The sequence below is a fragment of the Rhinopithecus bieti genome, unplaced genomic scaffold, assembly GCF_001698545.2.
Source record: "Rhinopithecus bieti isolate Rb0 unplaced genomic scaffold, ASM169854v2 scaffold_7308, whole genome shotgun sequence".
Classification (NCBI taxonomy): domain Eukaryota; kingdom Metazoa; phylum Chordata; class Mammalia; order Primates; family Cercopithecidae; genus Rhinopithecus; species Rhinopithecus bieti.
This window is the reverse complement of record NW_016805423.1, coordinates 717319-733275: the sequence shown is the minus strand read 5'-3', so window position 1 is coordinate 733275 and position 15957 is coordinate 717319. Positions and strand designations below refer to the sequence as shown.

At 46.1% G+C, this 15957-nt stretch overlaps 1 protein-coding gene across 1 annotated transcript in view; it reads right to left on the bottom strand.

Moving 5' to 3' along the window:
- Positions 1-15957, bottom strand: part of LOC108529865 (inhibitor of carbonic anhydrase) — a 46913-nt gene that overhangs the window by 23926 nt on the left and 7030 nt on the right. The window contains exons 6-13 of the mRNA XM_017872397.1: positions 15836-15934; positions 15729-15804; positions 14791-14867; positions 12172-12262; positions 11804-11869; positions 10723-10761; positions 6268-6423; positions 3160-3305 (exon numbers count right to left, since the gene is read on the bottom strand). Coding sequence (XP_017727886.1) covers positions 3160-3305; positions 6268-6423; positions 10723-10761; positions 11804-11869; positions 12172-12262; positions 14791-14867; positions 15729-15804; positions 15836-15934 — 750 coding nt within the window. The remainder of the gene's footprint in view (positions 1-3159; positions 3306-6267; positions 6424-10722; positions 10762-11803; positions 11870-12171; positions 12263-14790; positions 14868-15728; positions 15805-15835; positions 15935-15957) is intronic.

Below are 15957 nucleotides of genomic sequence, written 5' to 3'. Positions count from 1 at the left end.
AGAAATCCAAGAGGAGGAAGTGGTGGGTGCTGCCAGTGACACTGGTAGATCAAGTAATGCTGGAACAGGAATTAAAAGAAATTAAGGAGTGTGTAAGCTGATTCCTTAAAAATCCTGCAACAACACAAGGACGAAGAACTGGCCTTTTGATTTAGCAACAGAGGTCACTGGTGTAGTTTCATCTCCACAGCGGTCAGTGGTGTACCAAGGGGGTTGGAGTGGTGGGAGTAGTCTGCCCATACTCTGACAATAAAGAGGTATATTTTCCGTAGATCATTGAAAAACAGTAATAAAACCAACTCCATGTTGGGGGTTTGGGGCCTGAACAGATTCTTAAACTGGGTCCCGGGGAGATTTAAGGGAGAGAAATTTGAGTTAGCAAAGAAATTTGACACTTTCAAGGAATTTTTTTGTAAAAAGAAGGGGAGAAATGGGAGAGGAAAGTGAGGTGGAGAGGTTTTACTTAGTTATTTGTGTGTAAGATGGAAAAAAAAAAAAAAACATAGCAGCATGTTTTGTATGCTGATGGAAATGACCTAGTAGAGAAGAAGATTTGATGCTGCTGCAGAAAAAGGGAGAACTGCTAGGGCAACAATCCTGAACAGGTGCAGGACAGGACTTAGCAAGGAGAAAGCCAGGTCACCCCAGTAAGAGGAGGGAAGGCAGTATCTAGGGCCACAGATACTGGCATGTGGGTGGATATAGCAGTGGGGTGTTGTAGAATTTGTCTTTCGATTTCTTTTCTTAGGAGAAATAGGAAACAAAGGTATGAAAGGTGGGGGAAGAAGTGTTGGAGACCTAAGGAGAGGAGAAAGTATGGAATTGTCTTCTAGGAGAAATGGGGTAGTGGGGGGAGTAGAGATACATGGCTCATTTAACAGGGTCCTCATCACTTAAATGGAAGCCAGCCAGCCTGGAAGTGCAGGCACGGTTGATTGTGAAATGTATGCTGGGAAAGGATGGACTAAAAGGCCATGGGGAAAGGTGCAGGATCGATTGATCACAGGTCAGCAGGAGTGAATGGCTAGAGGAGTCAAGAAACTTAAAGGGCCAGGTGTGGTGGCTCACACCTGTAATCCCAGCACTTTGGGAGGCCAAGGCGGGTGGATCACCTGAGGTCAGAAGTTTGAGACCAGCCTGGCCAACATGGTGAAAATTCCTCTCTATTAAAAATACAAAAATTAGCTGGGCATGGTGGTGGGGACCTGTAATCCCAGCTACTCGGGAGGCTGAGGCAGGAGAACTGCTTCAACCTGGGAGGTGGAGGTTTCAGTGAGCCAAGATCACACCACCACACTCCTCCAGCCTAGGTGACAAAGCAAGACTCCATCTCAAAAAAAAAAAAAAAAAACTCAAGGAAGTGAAAAGACAGGTAGGAGATGGGGAAAATGAGAGGTTTGAAGCTAAGACTGCTTTTTATGTGTGTATGTACATATATATTTCATCCAAGTTTAATGTAATGATAGTGTATATTGTTGTAGATCTGTGAAAACATGCAATTTATGCATGGCTTATGAAAAGAGAATGAGGGAAAACTTCAGAAAGGGCAGGACAAAGTAGTCTGGTAGTGGAATACCCTGGTGTCTATGAATAAAAGAGAACTTTCTAGAGTCCCATACATTGTTCACATGACTCATTCATATAGCACTGCCCTGCTTCCTCACAGGTCCAGCACTTCCCACAATACCTAGAGTTAAATCTACGTCCTTAGCCAGGCCAACAGGGCTCTGAGACAGCCAGTGCCTCTCTCTCTGCACCCTCATCCACAGACCTTCTTCTCTGGCCTCCACACAGCACGACTTGCCCTGCCCCCATACCTTTGTGCTTGCTATTCCTTCATCCTAGGTTGCTCTTCCTCCAGGTTTTCTCAGGCCTGATTCCCACATTATTCTCAGCTCACATGACCCCTCTGCCTGCTGAGGCCTGCCCTGACCACCTTTTCTAAAATTTCTAAAACTGGTTGCTGCCGCATCACCTCCCTTGGTTCCTCAGTAGCACTTACAGTTGGAAAGTATATCCTGCCCTTTATTTGTGTGCTGTTGTCCTACTTTCCCCAGAAGACTGGGAGCAGGGGAGGGACAGGTATTATGTGTGGCTTTGAGGCAGAGGAGGGACAGGACTTGGTGCCCCCCATGCCCCACCAAGGACCTCACTGCAAGCTGGTAGAGGGGAGGCCCCATGGGTGGCAGGGACACCAAACAGACCCTCCAGACCTTGCAACGTAAACCTTGCTCAAGGAGCCATACCTGCTGACTGTCGGACACTGAGGAAGCTAAAAGCAGCAGCTCCCACCATAAATCTTACTATTTCCCACATGCACACAAGGCCAGGAGAATGACTGATCCTTAACCTTAGCTTCATTATAATACTAAAAATCACACCCGGGAGTGGAGATGTAACATGCTTATAAGACATGCGAGCATGAAGAAGCATGTCATCAAACTGTGGAGGTGCTAAAAGTTCCCTGCCTCTACATTCCTAGACATCACTCCTTTCTCACCATGGCCCCTTTACAACTTCCTTTTCAACGCCCTCTGGGGAGTCAGCCAGAAAATTCTCTGTCTCTTATGTTGCCTCCCATATTCCTGGGCATAAGCACTAACAAAGCCTTGTCTGGGAAAACTCTCTTGGCCTTATGACAATTTCTATTGTATTGAGAGGGAACCCACAGTTGGTAACAGCTTGACTGCTGTAACAGTTAGAACAATATCTATTAGGTGCTCAATAAATATTTCTTGAATGGATAGAGGAGACCAGGAGCATCTATTTTTAAAATATACTCGCCAACCAAATGTAAGAAGTGAGGTGTCTGGTGTCCCTCCTGTGATTTTAAACTAAGGCTCTGGTGGATTCTTGACTTGTCCACAATCACACAGAAGAACGTGGCAAAAGTAGAACTAGAGTTGTGACTCTGCTGCCGTCATTCTTGCTTCTCCCCAGGTGCCCCAAGGGGCCCTAAATCATCTGAGTCTGCAGGAGAGTGCCCTAGAGAAGAGCTGGACTTGAGTCGTTGGAGCCATTCAAAATCTGCAGTAGTTCTATTTCTTAGATTCTGGCTCCTTCCAAATGCAGCAGCCAGATGCTGGGATGATGGAAAAAGTGAGAGGACAAGAAATGTACTGGGTTGGTGCAAAGAGAAAGGTGGTGCACAGATACTACTTGCCTGAAAGCCCCATTGGAGCCGTAGTATCTCTCCTGGCTGTTGTGAGCCCACATGTGGGCAGGATTGCACCTGCCACCACACAGAGCACAGAGAGAGGAATCCGGGTTAGACCTAGGGGCACAACTGAGACTGAAGAACTCATCTGCGAGAAAGGACAACCAGAGGTCAGAATCAGCCTTCCCTGCCTGTGTTAGCAAGAAAGCCTCAGATTCTGTCCCCAAAATTGCCTAATAAAGACACATTCAGTTATTTGTAACATGTTATTAAAAGCAAGACGTTATGGAATTAAAAAAAAAAAGGTCCCAGCCAGAGCTAAGTAAACGGGAATTGACTCAAGTTGGACCGAGGGTCTGTGAGCTCACAGAGGTCTACTCCATTGCAGCACAAGGCAGTGGCGTCGAAAGATGGACACAGAGTTTAACAGTGAGGGACAAAAGAGAAGTCCTGGCAGGTGGAACCCGGAGCACATGTTTTCTGGGCTCCGCTGCCCTTGCCCTTTTTTACAATGTGTGCCATCACAGCTTCAAGTCCAGGAAGAGTCTAGAGAGGCACAGCTGCCAAGCCCTGTGCTGGGCTCCAGGGCACCACCATAAAGAAATCAGACATAGGCCCTGCCCTCTTGAGAACTTGCGGCCTGTGTGGCGACAGTCAGAACCTAAGTCACTACACGAGTAAATTCATGTTTCCCTCTTTGCTCTAGGAAAAAATTATAGGATTCCATGAAGCTACAATAAAAGAGCCCCTTGCAGCCTGAGGGGTCAGGGAGAAGCTTTAAGCCAAGACATGAAGAGTGAGTAGGAGTCACCTAAGTGAAGGGAAGAAGGGAAGAGCCCTCCAGACAGGAGAACCAGCATCTGCACTGGCCTGTGTTGGTTGGATTCCCTTGAGATTGGGAAAAAAAGGTTCATTTAGCAACTCAAACGTTTCTTAACTAGATTGGGTGGGGGCATGGCCCAGAGAGCCTCATGGAGGCCATCAGGACTAAACCATCAAGAGAATGGTGGTGAGTGCAGTGGGGGGCAGGTCCAGACCACATGGGACCTTTTACTGTGATAGGTTTTGTTCTTTATCCTTAGAGAGATGAGAAGTCTCTGAAGGGTTTTAGACAATGCTGGGCCAGGGGCAGTAAGCAGGATATGGTCATATCTGCACTTTGCAAAGATTGACCTGGCAACAGGGTGGATGGAAACCAGAGTGGATGTGGAGTTCGGGTGGCAGGCTCCTGGAGAAGTTCAGGGGAAATGAGGGCAGCTGGGGCTAGAGGAGCACAAAGGGGAGGGAGATGAGTGGAAGGAGGAGAAATCAGCACCCCTGGAGATGGATGGCTGTGTGAAGGATGACAGTCAGGCTTCCCACAGGCACAAGGGGATGGACTGTAGGGTCCTCCACCACTCCAGGTAGTTCTGGAAAAGGAGCAGGCTCGGCAGGGATGGTGCATTCGGTTTTGAAGAGGATGAGCTTAGTGTGCTCTTGAGATATCCATCTAGACATGTCAAATAGGCAGTTCAATACACACATGTCTGGAGGCTAAGGAGAGATTTGTGCTGAGGATAAGAACTTGACAATTATCAACACAAAGATAGATAAAAAGCATTTACCTAGTGCTTATCATGTGCCTAGCTTTGTATGTGTAACACCCTTTGGATGGCCATTGAGGCTGTGGGCATGGATGTGAGTGCTTGGGGATTCCCTTGAGATTGGGAAAAACAGTTTCATTTAGCAACTCAAACGTTTCTTAACTAGATTGGGAAATGGGGACCTTGCGAAAGCAGGAGAAAAACCAAGCCAGTGTGTTTCCATAAAAGCTAGGAGATATAATTCTAGGGCAATATGAGGAAACGCTGCTGAGAGGTCATGGGAGAAGCAGCGGAAGCACATCCTTCCAATGAACAGTATGGAGGCCACTGGTGGCTTGACCAGAATCCTTCCTGTGGAGTGATGCAGAGGAGCCAGGTGGCAGGGAGCTGAGGAGTGAGTGGAAGGGGAGTGGTTCCAACAACACTTTGATCACTCTGGCCTTAAAGAGGAGGAGGGAAGGAAGGCAGGAGCTGCAGGAGAACGTTGGGTGGGTTGAGGGTGGAGGGACTTTTAAAGATGGAAAACATTGGGTGTGTTTACATGTTGAGAGAAATTGTTGGACACACCAGAAGGAGAAGTAATAACTGAGGGTTGAGACCGTGGAAGGCAACATGGGAGTGACCCACACCCAAGCACAGGTAGAGTGATTGGCTGGGGAGGGAGGAGGTGGGGAGGTGCAGCCCCCAGGAGGCCCACAGTCTTGGCAGGGGAATGTTAAGGGAAACCTCTCTGATGGTTTCATTGTCTCCTGTAGGTGCAGGTGAAATGGCTGCTGAGAAAGGTGGTAGATGGTGTTTGTTTAAGGTGTGTGGACAAGTAGGACATTAGGAGAATCACCGGGAATGTGGCATGTGGAGCAGAGAAGTGGTGGGGGCGCTTGTAAATGTTGGGGGCACACCAACAACAGTGCCTGAAGCATTCCGGTGACACGAACTGCTCTGCTGCCCTGTGACGCTCTCCAGCCGTGTTTAGCTGCTCAGGTACAAAAGAGAGCAGGTAATAGGGTTCAGTTAGGGCTGGGATTTTCAGAGAGTTGGGGAAAGCAGAGCAGCAGAAGCCTCTTAGGTAGTGGAGTGAGTGTAGCTGAAATGACGAATTCATCTAAGAGAGATGAGGATGAACATGATAAACAGCACTCCAGGACTTACTGGTGGAAGGTTTCCAATTAAGAAAGCAGCCATTTCAGTTTATATGTGAAAACAACACACTCGTGCGCACCAACGCATCCAGCCCAGTCTTGCTTTGCAAACCCAGGCTTGTTCCCTGAGCCATTTGTGAGACATCAAGAATAGAGCTATTTCCCTGAGATCTGCCCTCTAGGCCAAGGTATTCCCCTCAGAAGCAAAAGGGTGAGAAGGAGGAGGACCTGCTCAAGGAGATGCAAGGCTCACCCACAATTTCTGTCAAGCTCTTAAGCCCACCACCCATTTATGGCATTTTCTGCCATTCATCAAACTGAATTTCTCCTTTACCCGGGCACAGGCACAGGGAATGAACTGCCACAACACCTCCCAGAACATACTCACCACATTTACAGGACCCGGTTTGATTGTATATTAAGCCCATGGGGATGTTCCAGCTTGCAGAAGTGCCAACTACAGTGTGGCAGGACTTCCTGCCTCGAAGAGAGTTCCAGGTGACATCAGCATCTGATTTCTTAACCACAGCCATGACGTAATAGCCTAGAAATTGAAATACCAAGATGCAATTTCTTCTCTTTCAGGGAGAGAAGGCAAAGGAGGAGGAAGAATGGACAATCTAGTGAGATCTGGCCAGCCTTCCTGCACCAGGCCATTAAATGCCATCTCTATATGGAGGCTATGGTGGAGCTGGTATTCTCCATTTCCATCCCATCCCACTTCTGGCTGGAAATGTGGAAACTACGCTTCCAATGTTTCCTTGCAGCTGTGTTCTCAGTGTAAATTAGGATGTGTGAAATTTGGAAGGTGGAAGTCACAGAGGTCTTTGCCTTCCCCCTCACCTCTTTTCTGCTAGGAAATAAAGTCCTGGAGATGTTAGGCTTTTCTATCCAGATCTCTAGTATCCCTTCTCCATCCTAGAGGATTAGAAGCTATTATAGCAAATGCAGCAGCAACAGCCACTATCAATTCTGGCTTCCTATCCCTTGGTCACAGCTACAGGATGTGTCTTGAAATCACTGTACTAGTAGAGGTCTTGCGGGTAGTAGGTCTCCTAGGGAGTCAGCTCTGTTTCACTATGGGTGGCAGTCATTCCAGGAACCTAGTGTCCACTTTTTGTTAACATTTAATTTGCTGTATTAAATCCCTTCCTGCTTAAAACAGTGCTTCATTTCTTTACTGACCCCTCAGTGGTGTACCCTGTCTGTCCTTTCAAGCAGACAGCAAGACCATCTCAGAGAAGACTTCGCTGGCAGCAAGTTGCTCTTTCAGGAAAAAAAAAAAAACCCTATACATTTAAATATATACATATAGTGTTTACTTATATACTATGTATTTATACATATATACATATAAGTATACATATTGATAAATATATACATTATAGATTATATATATATATGTTTGCACACGTATTTACATGTATATATTAGTGGAAGGGGTGCCAAGATACTATTCTCATACCTCCAGGGCACTCTGAAAATACATTTTAGAGCTACTGCTGCTAGCCCCTGCCTGTCACTCTCCCTGGGGAGAGGGAATATCTTGAATCCCGCATGTTAGTCTAGTACAGACCCTTCCCAATAGCTATCATTATTAGGTACTGAGCCAAACAGACTAACACTACTGCTCCCTAGCTATGTCTACATAAATGCACCCACATATATTTACATACACTGTACTTTTTCAATAGAATCTTGCTATGTATTATTTTCTCCTTTTTTGAGACAGAGTCTTGCTGCATTATTTTCTGTGAGTTGCTTTATTCCTCCTCAATAATATATTGTGGACACTTGTTTGATTCAGTAGTGCTAGATATGGCTACATCATTCTGTAATTTGGCTGCATCTAACTTATATCTTATTATATATGGATGTATTTTATCTATACTGGGAGGTATTTTTATTGTGGCCCATTTTCCCCTATTAAAACCATTTATTTCTATAAATTTTGGAATTACGAGTATGCACTTAGTCAAGATTTTCTGTTGAATATAAGTTCAAAAGAAAGCTTTAATGAGTTATTTTTTTAACGTTAAGTCTCTGATTTTCTAGGTTTACAATAATCTTTTCTTTTCTTTTTTGAGACGGAGTCTCGCTCTGTCGCCCGGGCTGGAGTGCAGTGGCCAGATCTCAGCTCATTGCAAGCTCCGCCTCCCGGGTTCACGCCATTCTCCTGCCTCAGCCTCCTGAGTAGCTGGGACTACAGGCGCCCGCCACCTCGCCCGGCTAGTTTTTTGTATTTTTTTAGTAGAGACGGGGTTTCACCATGTTAGCCAGGATAGTCTCGATCTCCTGACCTTGTGATCCACCCGTCTCGGCCTCCCAAAGTGCTGGGATTACAGGCTTGAGCCACCGCGCCCAGCCAATCTTTTCTAATAATGACAATTTAATCTCTCTTCTCTTTCCCAATATTTAAAAAACCCAACTCTTTTCCTTATCTTACTGCATTTGCTTCCAATCTAACGCTGAATATCTTTGGTGGGAGTGGGCATTCTTGCCTTGCTCCTGATTCTAATGAGAATACCATGAATATTTTATTTAGTCCAGTCCCAATATTATATAACTGAATTGTGCTTGATTTGAATCATAAATTCTTAGAATTAGAAGATAATGTGGCTCACCACTCCCCGCTTCCCACACGTACACACCCTTTCTCCGTGCTGTAAATCAGTTCTCTACAAATTCAAACTTGGAGGCCAGGCGCGGTGGCTCAAGCCTGTAATCCCAGCACTTTGGGAGGCCGAGACGGGCGGATCACGAGGTCAGGAGATCGAGACCATCCTGGCTAACACGGTGAAACCCCGTCTCTACTAAAATACAAAACTAGCCGGGCGAGGTGGCGGGCGCCTGTAGTCCCAGCTACTTGGGAGGCTGAGGCAGGAGAACGGCGTAAACCCAGGAGGCAGAGCTTGCAGTGAGCTGAGATCCGGCCACTGCACTCCAGTCCGGGCGACAGAGCGAGACTCCGCCTCAAAAAAAAAAAAAAAAAAATTCAAACTTGGAGAAGTTGGGTGTCAACATGGCAGGTGGAAGGTCTGTCTTGTCCTTCCTAAGTGACCTCAGACATGTCCTTGCCATCTAGGAGCCTAAATTTTTCTTCAGTTAAATGGTGGCAGTGGAACCCCTCCTGGAGTAACTGGCGGGGGTCAGAGGTGCAGATATGAGCATAGGCACATCAGGAACGGGAAGGGCAGGTTAGGGAGGTGGCTTTCCAGCAGTGCTGCTAGTACAGAAGCAGGACTGGAGGCCCCTCCCAGTGAAGCAGGTTCTCCTGAGGCCATGGCAAGCCCTTGCCTACCACACTGCAGTCCATGACACCAGTCTGGTAGCCAAATTCTGTCATAGTGCCTTCCTTCAATGCCACTATTTCTGTACCTATGGGATTCGTTATTGTCATCCATCTTTCCATGCGTGTGTGTGTGACTCTGAAGTTAACTCTCCCCCTCTCTACTCAGATGGCACCTTCTCCGTCACAGTCAGCCACTCTGCCAGTGTCTAAACCATCCTTTAAGCATGCTTGTTGATCTACATTTGTGTATGATTGCAGTTTCTGAAAATGTCAACTACTTTTGAAGCAGTTAGGGTTGTTTCTGATGATAAATGACCAGAATAGAATACATAGCAGATAGAAGGTTGTTTGCTGGACTTTAGGATTAGGGATGAAGACACAATTTAGAGAAGACTTCTTAGCCATGACAGCAGAGAGGGATGAGGTACAGCATATCCCCGGGCTGGGGTCCTGCCACACAGGAAGGGGAGCTCCTGCAGGTAAGCAGGAAAGTGATGCCTCAACTTTGCACTCCAGTGGCCTTTGTGCAGGGTGGGCCGTGCAGGGTCCTATTACCCAGTGCTCAGCAGGGGACAGAGACCACAGCTCCTTGTGCTGTGATGCTCCAAACTCCTCACCTTCCTCAGCTCTCCTGCCTCAGAAGAAACTCTAAACCCAAGTATGCACTTGGGTTTCACCTCAGGATTCTCTATCACAGCAGTTTTCAAACCATATAACGTGCATTAAATTTGTTAAAACATAGGTTGCTAGCCCCGGCCTCAGAGCTTCTGACTCAGGCCTAGAATGGAGCCCCAGAATTTTCCTTCCCAACAAACTCCCAGTTGATGCTGATGCTATTGGTCCAGAGTCCACATCTGAGAACCACTGCTCTATCCACTTTCCAGGAGTATATACTAGAGACAGACCCTCTCTGCTTATCTGGAGACACGAAACGGAGGAACTTGCCCCCTAGTGGTGGTCTTCTACTCTAAAGACTGATCAGCTCCCCTGTGATCAAGCTCCAGCTGGCTAAAAGCTGAAAGGTGGATTTTATTTTCCTCCTCATCTTCATCAGCAGCATCTGTGAATCTCCTTCTCTCATGAGGTCTCTACTTAGCCCAGAAATGCCAGGAACGGGCCCTGGTGTGGACCTTCACACAGAGATGGGCAGGCGGCGTGTGCTCAGGCGCAGTGTGGTGTCAGGGCGAAGGGCCGGGGTTTCCAGTCATTCCGCCTCTTCTCAAACCCAGGTGCAGCGACCTCCTGGCTGTGTGGCCCTGGGCAAGTTGCACAGTCCCTGAGCCCCAGACTCCAGCTCCATAACATGCGACAACAATGCCCACATATTCCAGGGTTGCTGAGAAGAGGGAACGGGAATAGTGCAAACAGGAGTCCTTTGCCAACTATAAAGTACCCTGCAAATAGTATTATTACAGCCCCAGGATAGGTTTGCATCTTAACGATTAACTGTGAATCTTTTTCCACCTCCAGTCATTTTTATTTGTCTTCAAGCTTTCCTCTCCCCAACAATGGGCCTTTACCTTTGAGCCAGTGTTACTGATGCTAACTCACCTTCCATGGGGAAATTCACACACTTAGACCTAAACTGCTCTGAAAAGAAAAAGAAAAACAATCGAGGTACACAACATCAAACCCTCACATACTCCATCCAAAGTCAGGAGCTTCTCAATCTCAATAGTCAATAATAAAATGAGCAAGGTATCATTGGGTATCAGTGGGTTAAGTTTCTGCAAGCCCATTTTACCCTCTTCTGCTCTTTCCTATTTAAACATAGGTTACATCCCAAAATCTCCCCGGTACTCTGGTAGATGCAGGGAAAGAAAGTGGAGGTGCTCATTGAAGGCGAAGACAGGGAGAGGCCATATCCCTTTGCATTCGCTGTGTAATAAGTCATCCTGATGTCTTTCTTCCCTTCAGAGTCTTAGACTGTAGTAGGCAATCATTATTCTTGCTATACGGGAGGGAAAGAACCCAGTCCATGGAGTTGGAAAGATCTGGATTCAGTCTTTATTCTACAATGGAAACATTACTCATCCTTTTTTTTTTTTTTTTGAGATAGAGTTTCGCTGTTGTTGCCCAGGCTGGAGTGCAATGGCACGATCTTGGCTCACTGCAACCTCCATCTCCCAGTTTCAAGCGATTCTCCTGCCTCAGCCTCCTAAGTAGCTGGGATTACAGGCGCCCGGCTAATTTTTGTATTTTTAGTGGAGACAGGGCTTCGCCATGTTGGCCAGGCTGGTCTTGAACTCCTGACCTCATGTGATCCACCCACCTCGGCCTCCTGAAGTGCTGGGATTACAGGTGTGAGCCACTACGCCTGGCCCATCACTTATCTTTTCTAAGCCTCAGTTTTTACAGCTATAAAATGGAGATACCACTATTTACCTCACAGAGTTGTTTTGTTTTGAAAGATAATGTAGCAGATGAGGTGTAATCAATGATATCAGGGAAACCCTCTTTTACGCTGGCTTCATTTTTCCATGTGAATGGATCCCCGCTAAAGAACATGACCTTTCAGCCCCACCTTCTCAACCACCCAGTGCATCTGGGTGAAGGATCATGAGCACATGTGGCTCAGCCCCTTCTTTCTTTCTTGAAGACAATAGGGAGAGGGTTGTTTAGGTCTTCTTACCTATGACAAAACGTGTTTCCCTTTGCCTTTTGTCATGGCATAAGCCATCAGACCCATTTTCCTGAACTAGTGGGCAAGTTTAAGGTAAGGGTAACTTGCAGCCCCATGCCAGCTCTACATCACACACTCCAGTGTCACTGTCTCACAAATAAAGGTGTTATTTTGATCTCTTTCTGCCTAATTCCTCTGTCTATATCTTAATTGGTTCTGGCTCCAGGAGAGGGTTTTTTTTTTCTACTAGCCCCCTACACTCCAACAATAGTTATTATCTCAACACTTAACTAAGTTATTTCCTCATCTTTCTATGCCCACAGTCCAGGGGATCTGTGGACAGAAAAAAATGCAGAAGGACACTTCCCTCCACTTACTGTAGTTCTCTTCCAGGACAGGCACCAGCCCATATTTGCCTGCTATGTAGATGAATCCTGCATCCAAGCTCATGGCATCACCTTCTCCTTTCTGAAGTTAAGAAACAAATCAATAGTACCAATAGCACAATAGCTGTCTCCTGGGCCTCCAACCCTCAGAGCTTCCCATTTCATTGGCTTCATGTAAACGTCCTTGTGATTAACCAATTGTGGATCACTCAAAGCTTCTGCCATGTAAACACAAGGTTTAAAAAACTGGACATGCTCTTCGCCTATTGACCTGGGAACAAGTTCCAACCCAGGTCATGCCTCCTGGACTTCTCTGTGTCTTCTGATGATACCCACGCTGAGTCCTGGACATGACCTCACCACTCCTTCTTTGTGACCATAGTCACTCAACTCAATGATTAACATGGCCAGACTCAGGGAATGCATTTAATCTGTGTCTATGGGACATGTTTCTTCCAGATAATGGTGTTCAAATCTGTTCCCATAATCCCACTAGCACCGTACTCAGTGCCCTGGCACAACAAAGATGTTCAATAAATAATTCATTTCTCTAGATAATACACTAATAATTCACTTATTATTTTAATCAATTAATTTTTCTAATAGAGCAAAAAATGTATACTTACAGATAAGGTCACCAAGATAAAAACATACACATACATGCTCTTTGCTTTTGACCTTTTCACTACCCTTCTAGAAATCTAAAAACAGTGACTACAGCAGCAAACACTTACCAAGCCTTATTATGTGCCAGGCTCCTTTCTAAACACTTCACAGTGATTACCTCATGTATTCCTCACAAACTTCAATAAGCTAGGTACTAGAATTTTCCCTCTTTTATAAATGAAAACAGAGAAGTTAAGTTTGTCCAATCAACAGCCACTATGACTTAAACCTAGGCAATTTAATTCCTTGTAACCACTATTGCAGATGGCCTCCAAGTTCTATCTATCCCAAAGCACGTATTCCTCAATACTATGCTATATACATTTTTTCATCCGTAAGTTGGGTAAAAATTATACCCCATAGGTTTATCATGAAGACTAAATGAGTAATACAGGTTAAGAGCTTATAAACATGCTTGGCACACAGTAACTCCAGAAAAATTAGTTATCATTAATATTAAAGATATACTCAGAAATATAGGCAATTATAGATACAAAGATTTTTCAACCCCACATTGTCTATAATAGCAAAGGATTTGGAAATAACTCAAACATAAACTCTGAGAAATTGGTTAAATGGAGGCCAACATACTTGGTGGAATATTACATAGCCATTATTTAAATGAGTGTTTCATTATTTAAGAAAATATACCAACTGTCGGCCAGGCACGGTGGCTCACACCTGTAATCCCAGCACTTTGGGAGGCCAAGATGGGCGGATCACGAGGTCAGGAGATCAAGACCATCCTGGCTAACGTGGTGAAACCCTGTCTCTACTAAAAATACAAAAAAATTAGCCGGGCATGGTGGCAGGCGCCTGTAGTCTCAGCTACTTGGGAGGCTGAGGCAGGAAAATGGTGTGAACCCGGGAGCTTGCAGAGAGCTGAGATCACGCCACTGCACTCCAGCCTAGGCAACAGAATGAGACTATCTCAAAAAAAGAACATATACCAACTGTCCTCGGGATTTTGAATAATAACAGCTAACACTTACTTACTGCTTATTATGTGCCAGGTAGTGTTATAAGTACTCAGAGTTACTTAATCCTTACAACTGACACATTTAGGAGACTACATAACCATCAAGATCTTAATCTTATGAATTGGTCCTAGGAAAGTTTACCAAGATGAGGGTCTTCTCAAGTAAAACAAAACAAAACGAAATGGTTGCATAGCCTTCTGAGTTTGTCAAATTTTCATTCTTTTATTTATAAATCTATTTTTTCTAATCACAAAAGTAGTTCTGCTCCTAAAGTTAGTAACAACACAATTTCATCGCTCAGAGATCATAATAGATAAAATAAATAAAATCATTCACAACTTCATCACTCAGAGATCATGTGATGATGATCTGAGTGACGAAGTTGTGAAAGATTTTATTTTTACTTACTGATTTTTTGAGAGACAGGGTCTTGCTCTGTCACCCAGGCTAGAGTGCAATGGTGTGACCATGGCTCACTGCAGCCCTATTTTTATTTATTTATTATAATATTTTATAATCAGAAAAAATAAACTCACAATTAAAGGATTGAAAAGGTTGATCTGCTTTCACAATTCACAGTAGCCTGACCATAGCCCGGAATGTCACCCTACTTCCTGGGGCTCCTAGGCAAGACACTCCCCTGAGCTTCCTGGACTCCAGAGCTGAGCCCCACAGGAGTCCAGCTCTTGGGCTGGCTCTGAGTTTCTGCCCTCCCCAGAGTTGGAGGGGCCTGTGGGGTGGGTGGAAGGCAGCACACAACAGGCATCCTTATCCTGGAGACTGAAGAAGAGGCATTTGGGAAGGAGATTTTCAATGCCAGATTTGGCAGAAGTGCTGTGTGTCTGAGTGTCTGAACCCAGCCTTAAGAGCAGGGCCCTCCAACCGTGATGGCAGTGTTGCAGTCCTCTGGGGTCTCCTCCATGGTGCACACCAAGGCACTACCACTCATAGCACTCTACTCAACACACTTGGCCCTCTCATGGTGGCCCACTGCACACCACTGCACCCTCGGGCAGTCTTCCGCATCTAGGCCGGGTGGAGGGATCCAAAGGAAGCCCCAGTTGGGTCTGGGAGGTTAGTGCTGCAGAGTGGCTGTCCAATGAGGCCCTCACTGGCAGCAGCAGAGCTGACATGTCTCATTCCCATGACACTGCTAATTCCTGCTGTCACCCTCCAGGAGAAATGGGGGAACTCAGTTCTCAGAAAAATCAGTGAAGACAGAGCTTCCTCCTGCTCCTAACCTCAGCTCCTCAGGCATTACCTCCCCAGGGAGGCCTCTCTGAGCACCAGCCCAGCTCAGGGCCTTCTGGGGTTTTCTCTTGCAAGACTGGGCTCCCCATCCAAGAAGCATGCCCCACATAGCAGTCACGAGTTCTGTTCCAGGTGGGCCTGATTGCACTCCCCTCACCCATTATCTTTGCTCACCACTATATGCCCACATCTAACACAATGGCTGCCCTTCTGTAGATACAAATACTTACTGGTTGGCAAATGGAGGGCAAAGCTAGAAGAAGGAAGGAAGGAAGAAATAAACCATGGAGATCCATTGGATGACCAGACCAGAAACCTCTGGATGGTGGTAGTGGCCACATTCCCACTTCAGTTTAGGATGGATTATTTTTATACTCCATGTCGAATAGACCCGCCCTGGGTGGGATGACCCCAGCTAATATAAAGGAGGCAGGGCCATCATGACTTCCAGTTGTCTAGAATATGAAGACCGTTAAAGCCCTTTTCTAATCACAGAAAACCCCCTCATTAACCCAGTGCAGTTAGTAGCTCCCTTGGGCTCTGCAGGCCAATAGGCTTTAGGTGAGGCTTGCAGGCACCTGGAAAGCCTCCCATGAGGGCCCCACCCCGCCCTGCTGCCCAAGCTGGCCAGGTCCCTCCCGGGACCTTACATACCTCTTTTTGGATCCTGAGTCGCAGAAAAATACTCATATCCCAGGTATAGCTTGGCATCCATGTTAGGTGGTGGCTGCTAGCACGTTGTTACCTCTCAGCAGGACCCTTAAAAACCCATGAGCAGCATCAGTAAACAGCAGGTCTGTCTGGAGAGGAGAGCCAAAGAGCTGAAATCCCGATGACTTGTCTTTTCCAAAATGTTCCTGTTCAAAGGACAAAAGAGATG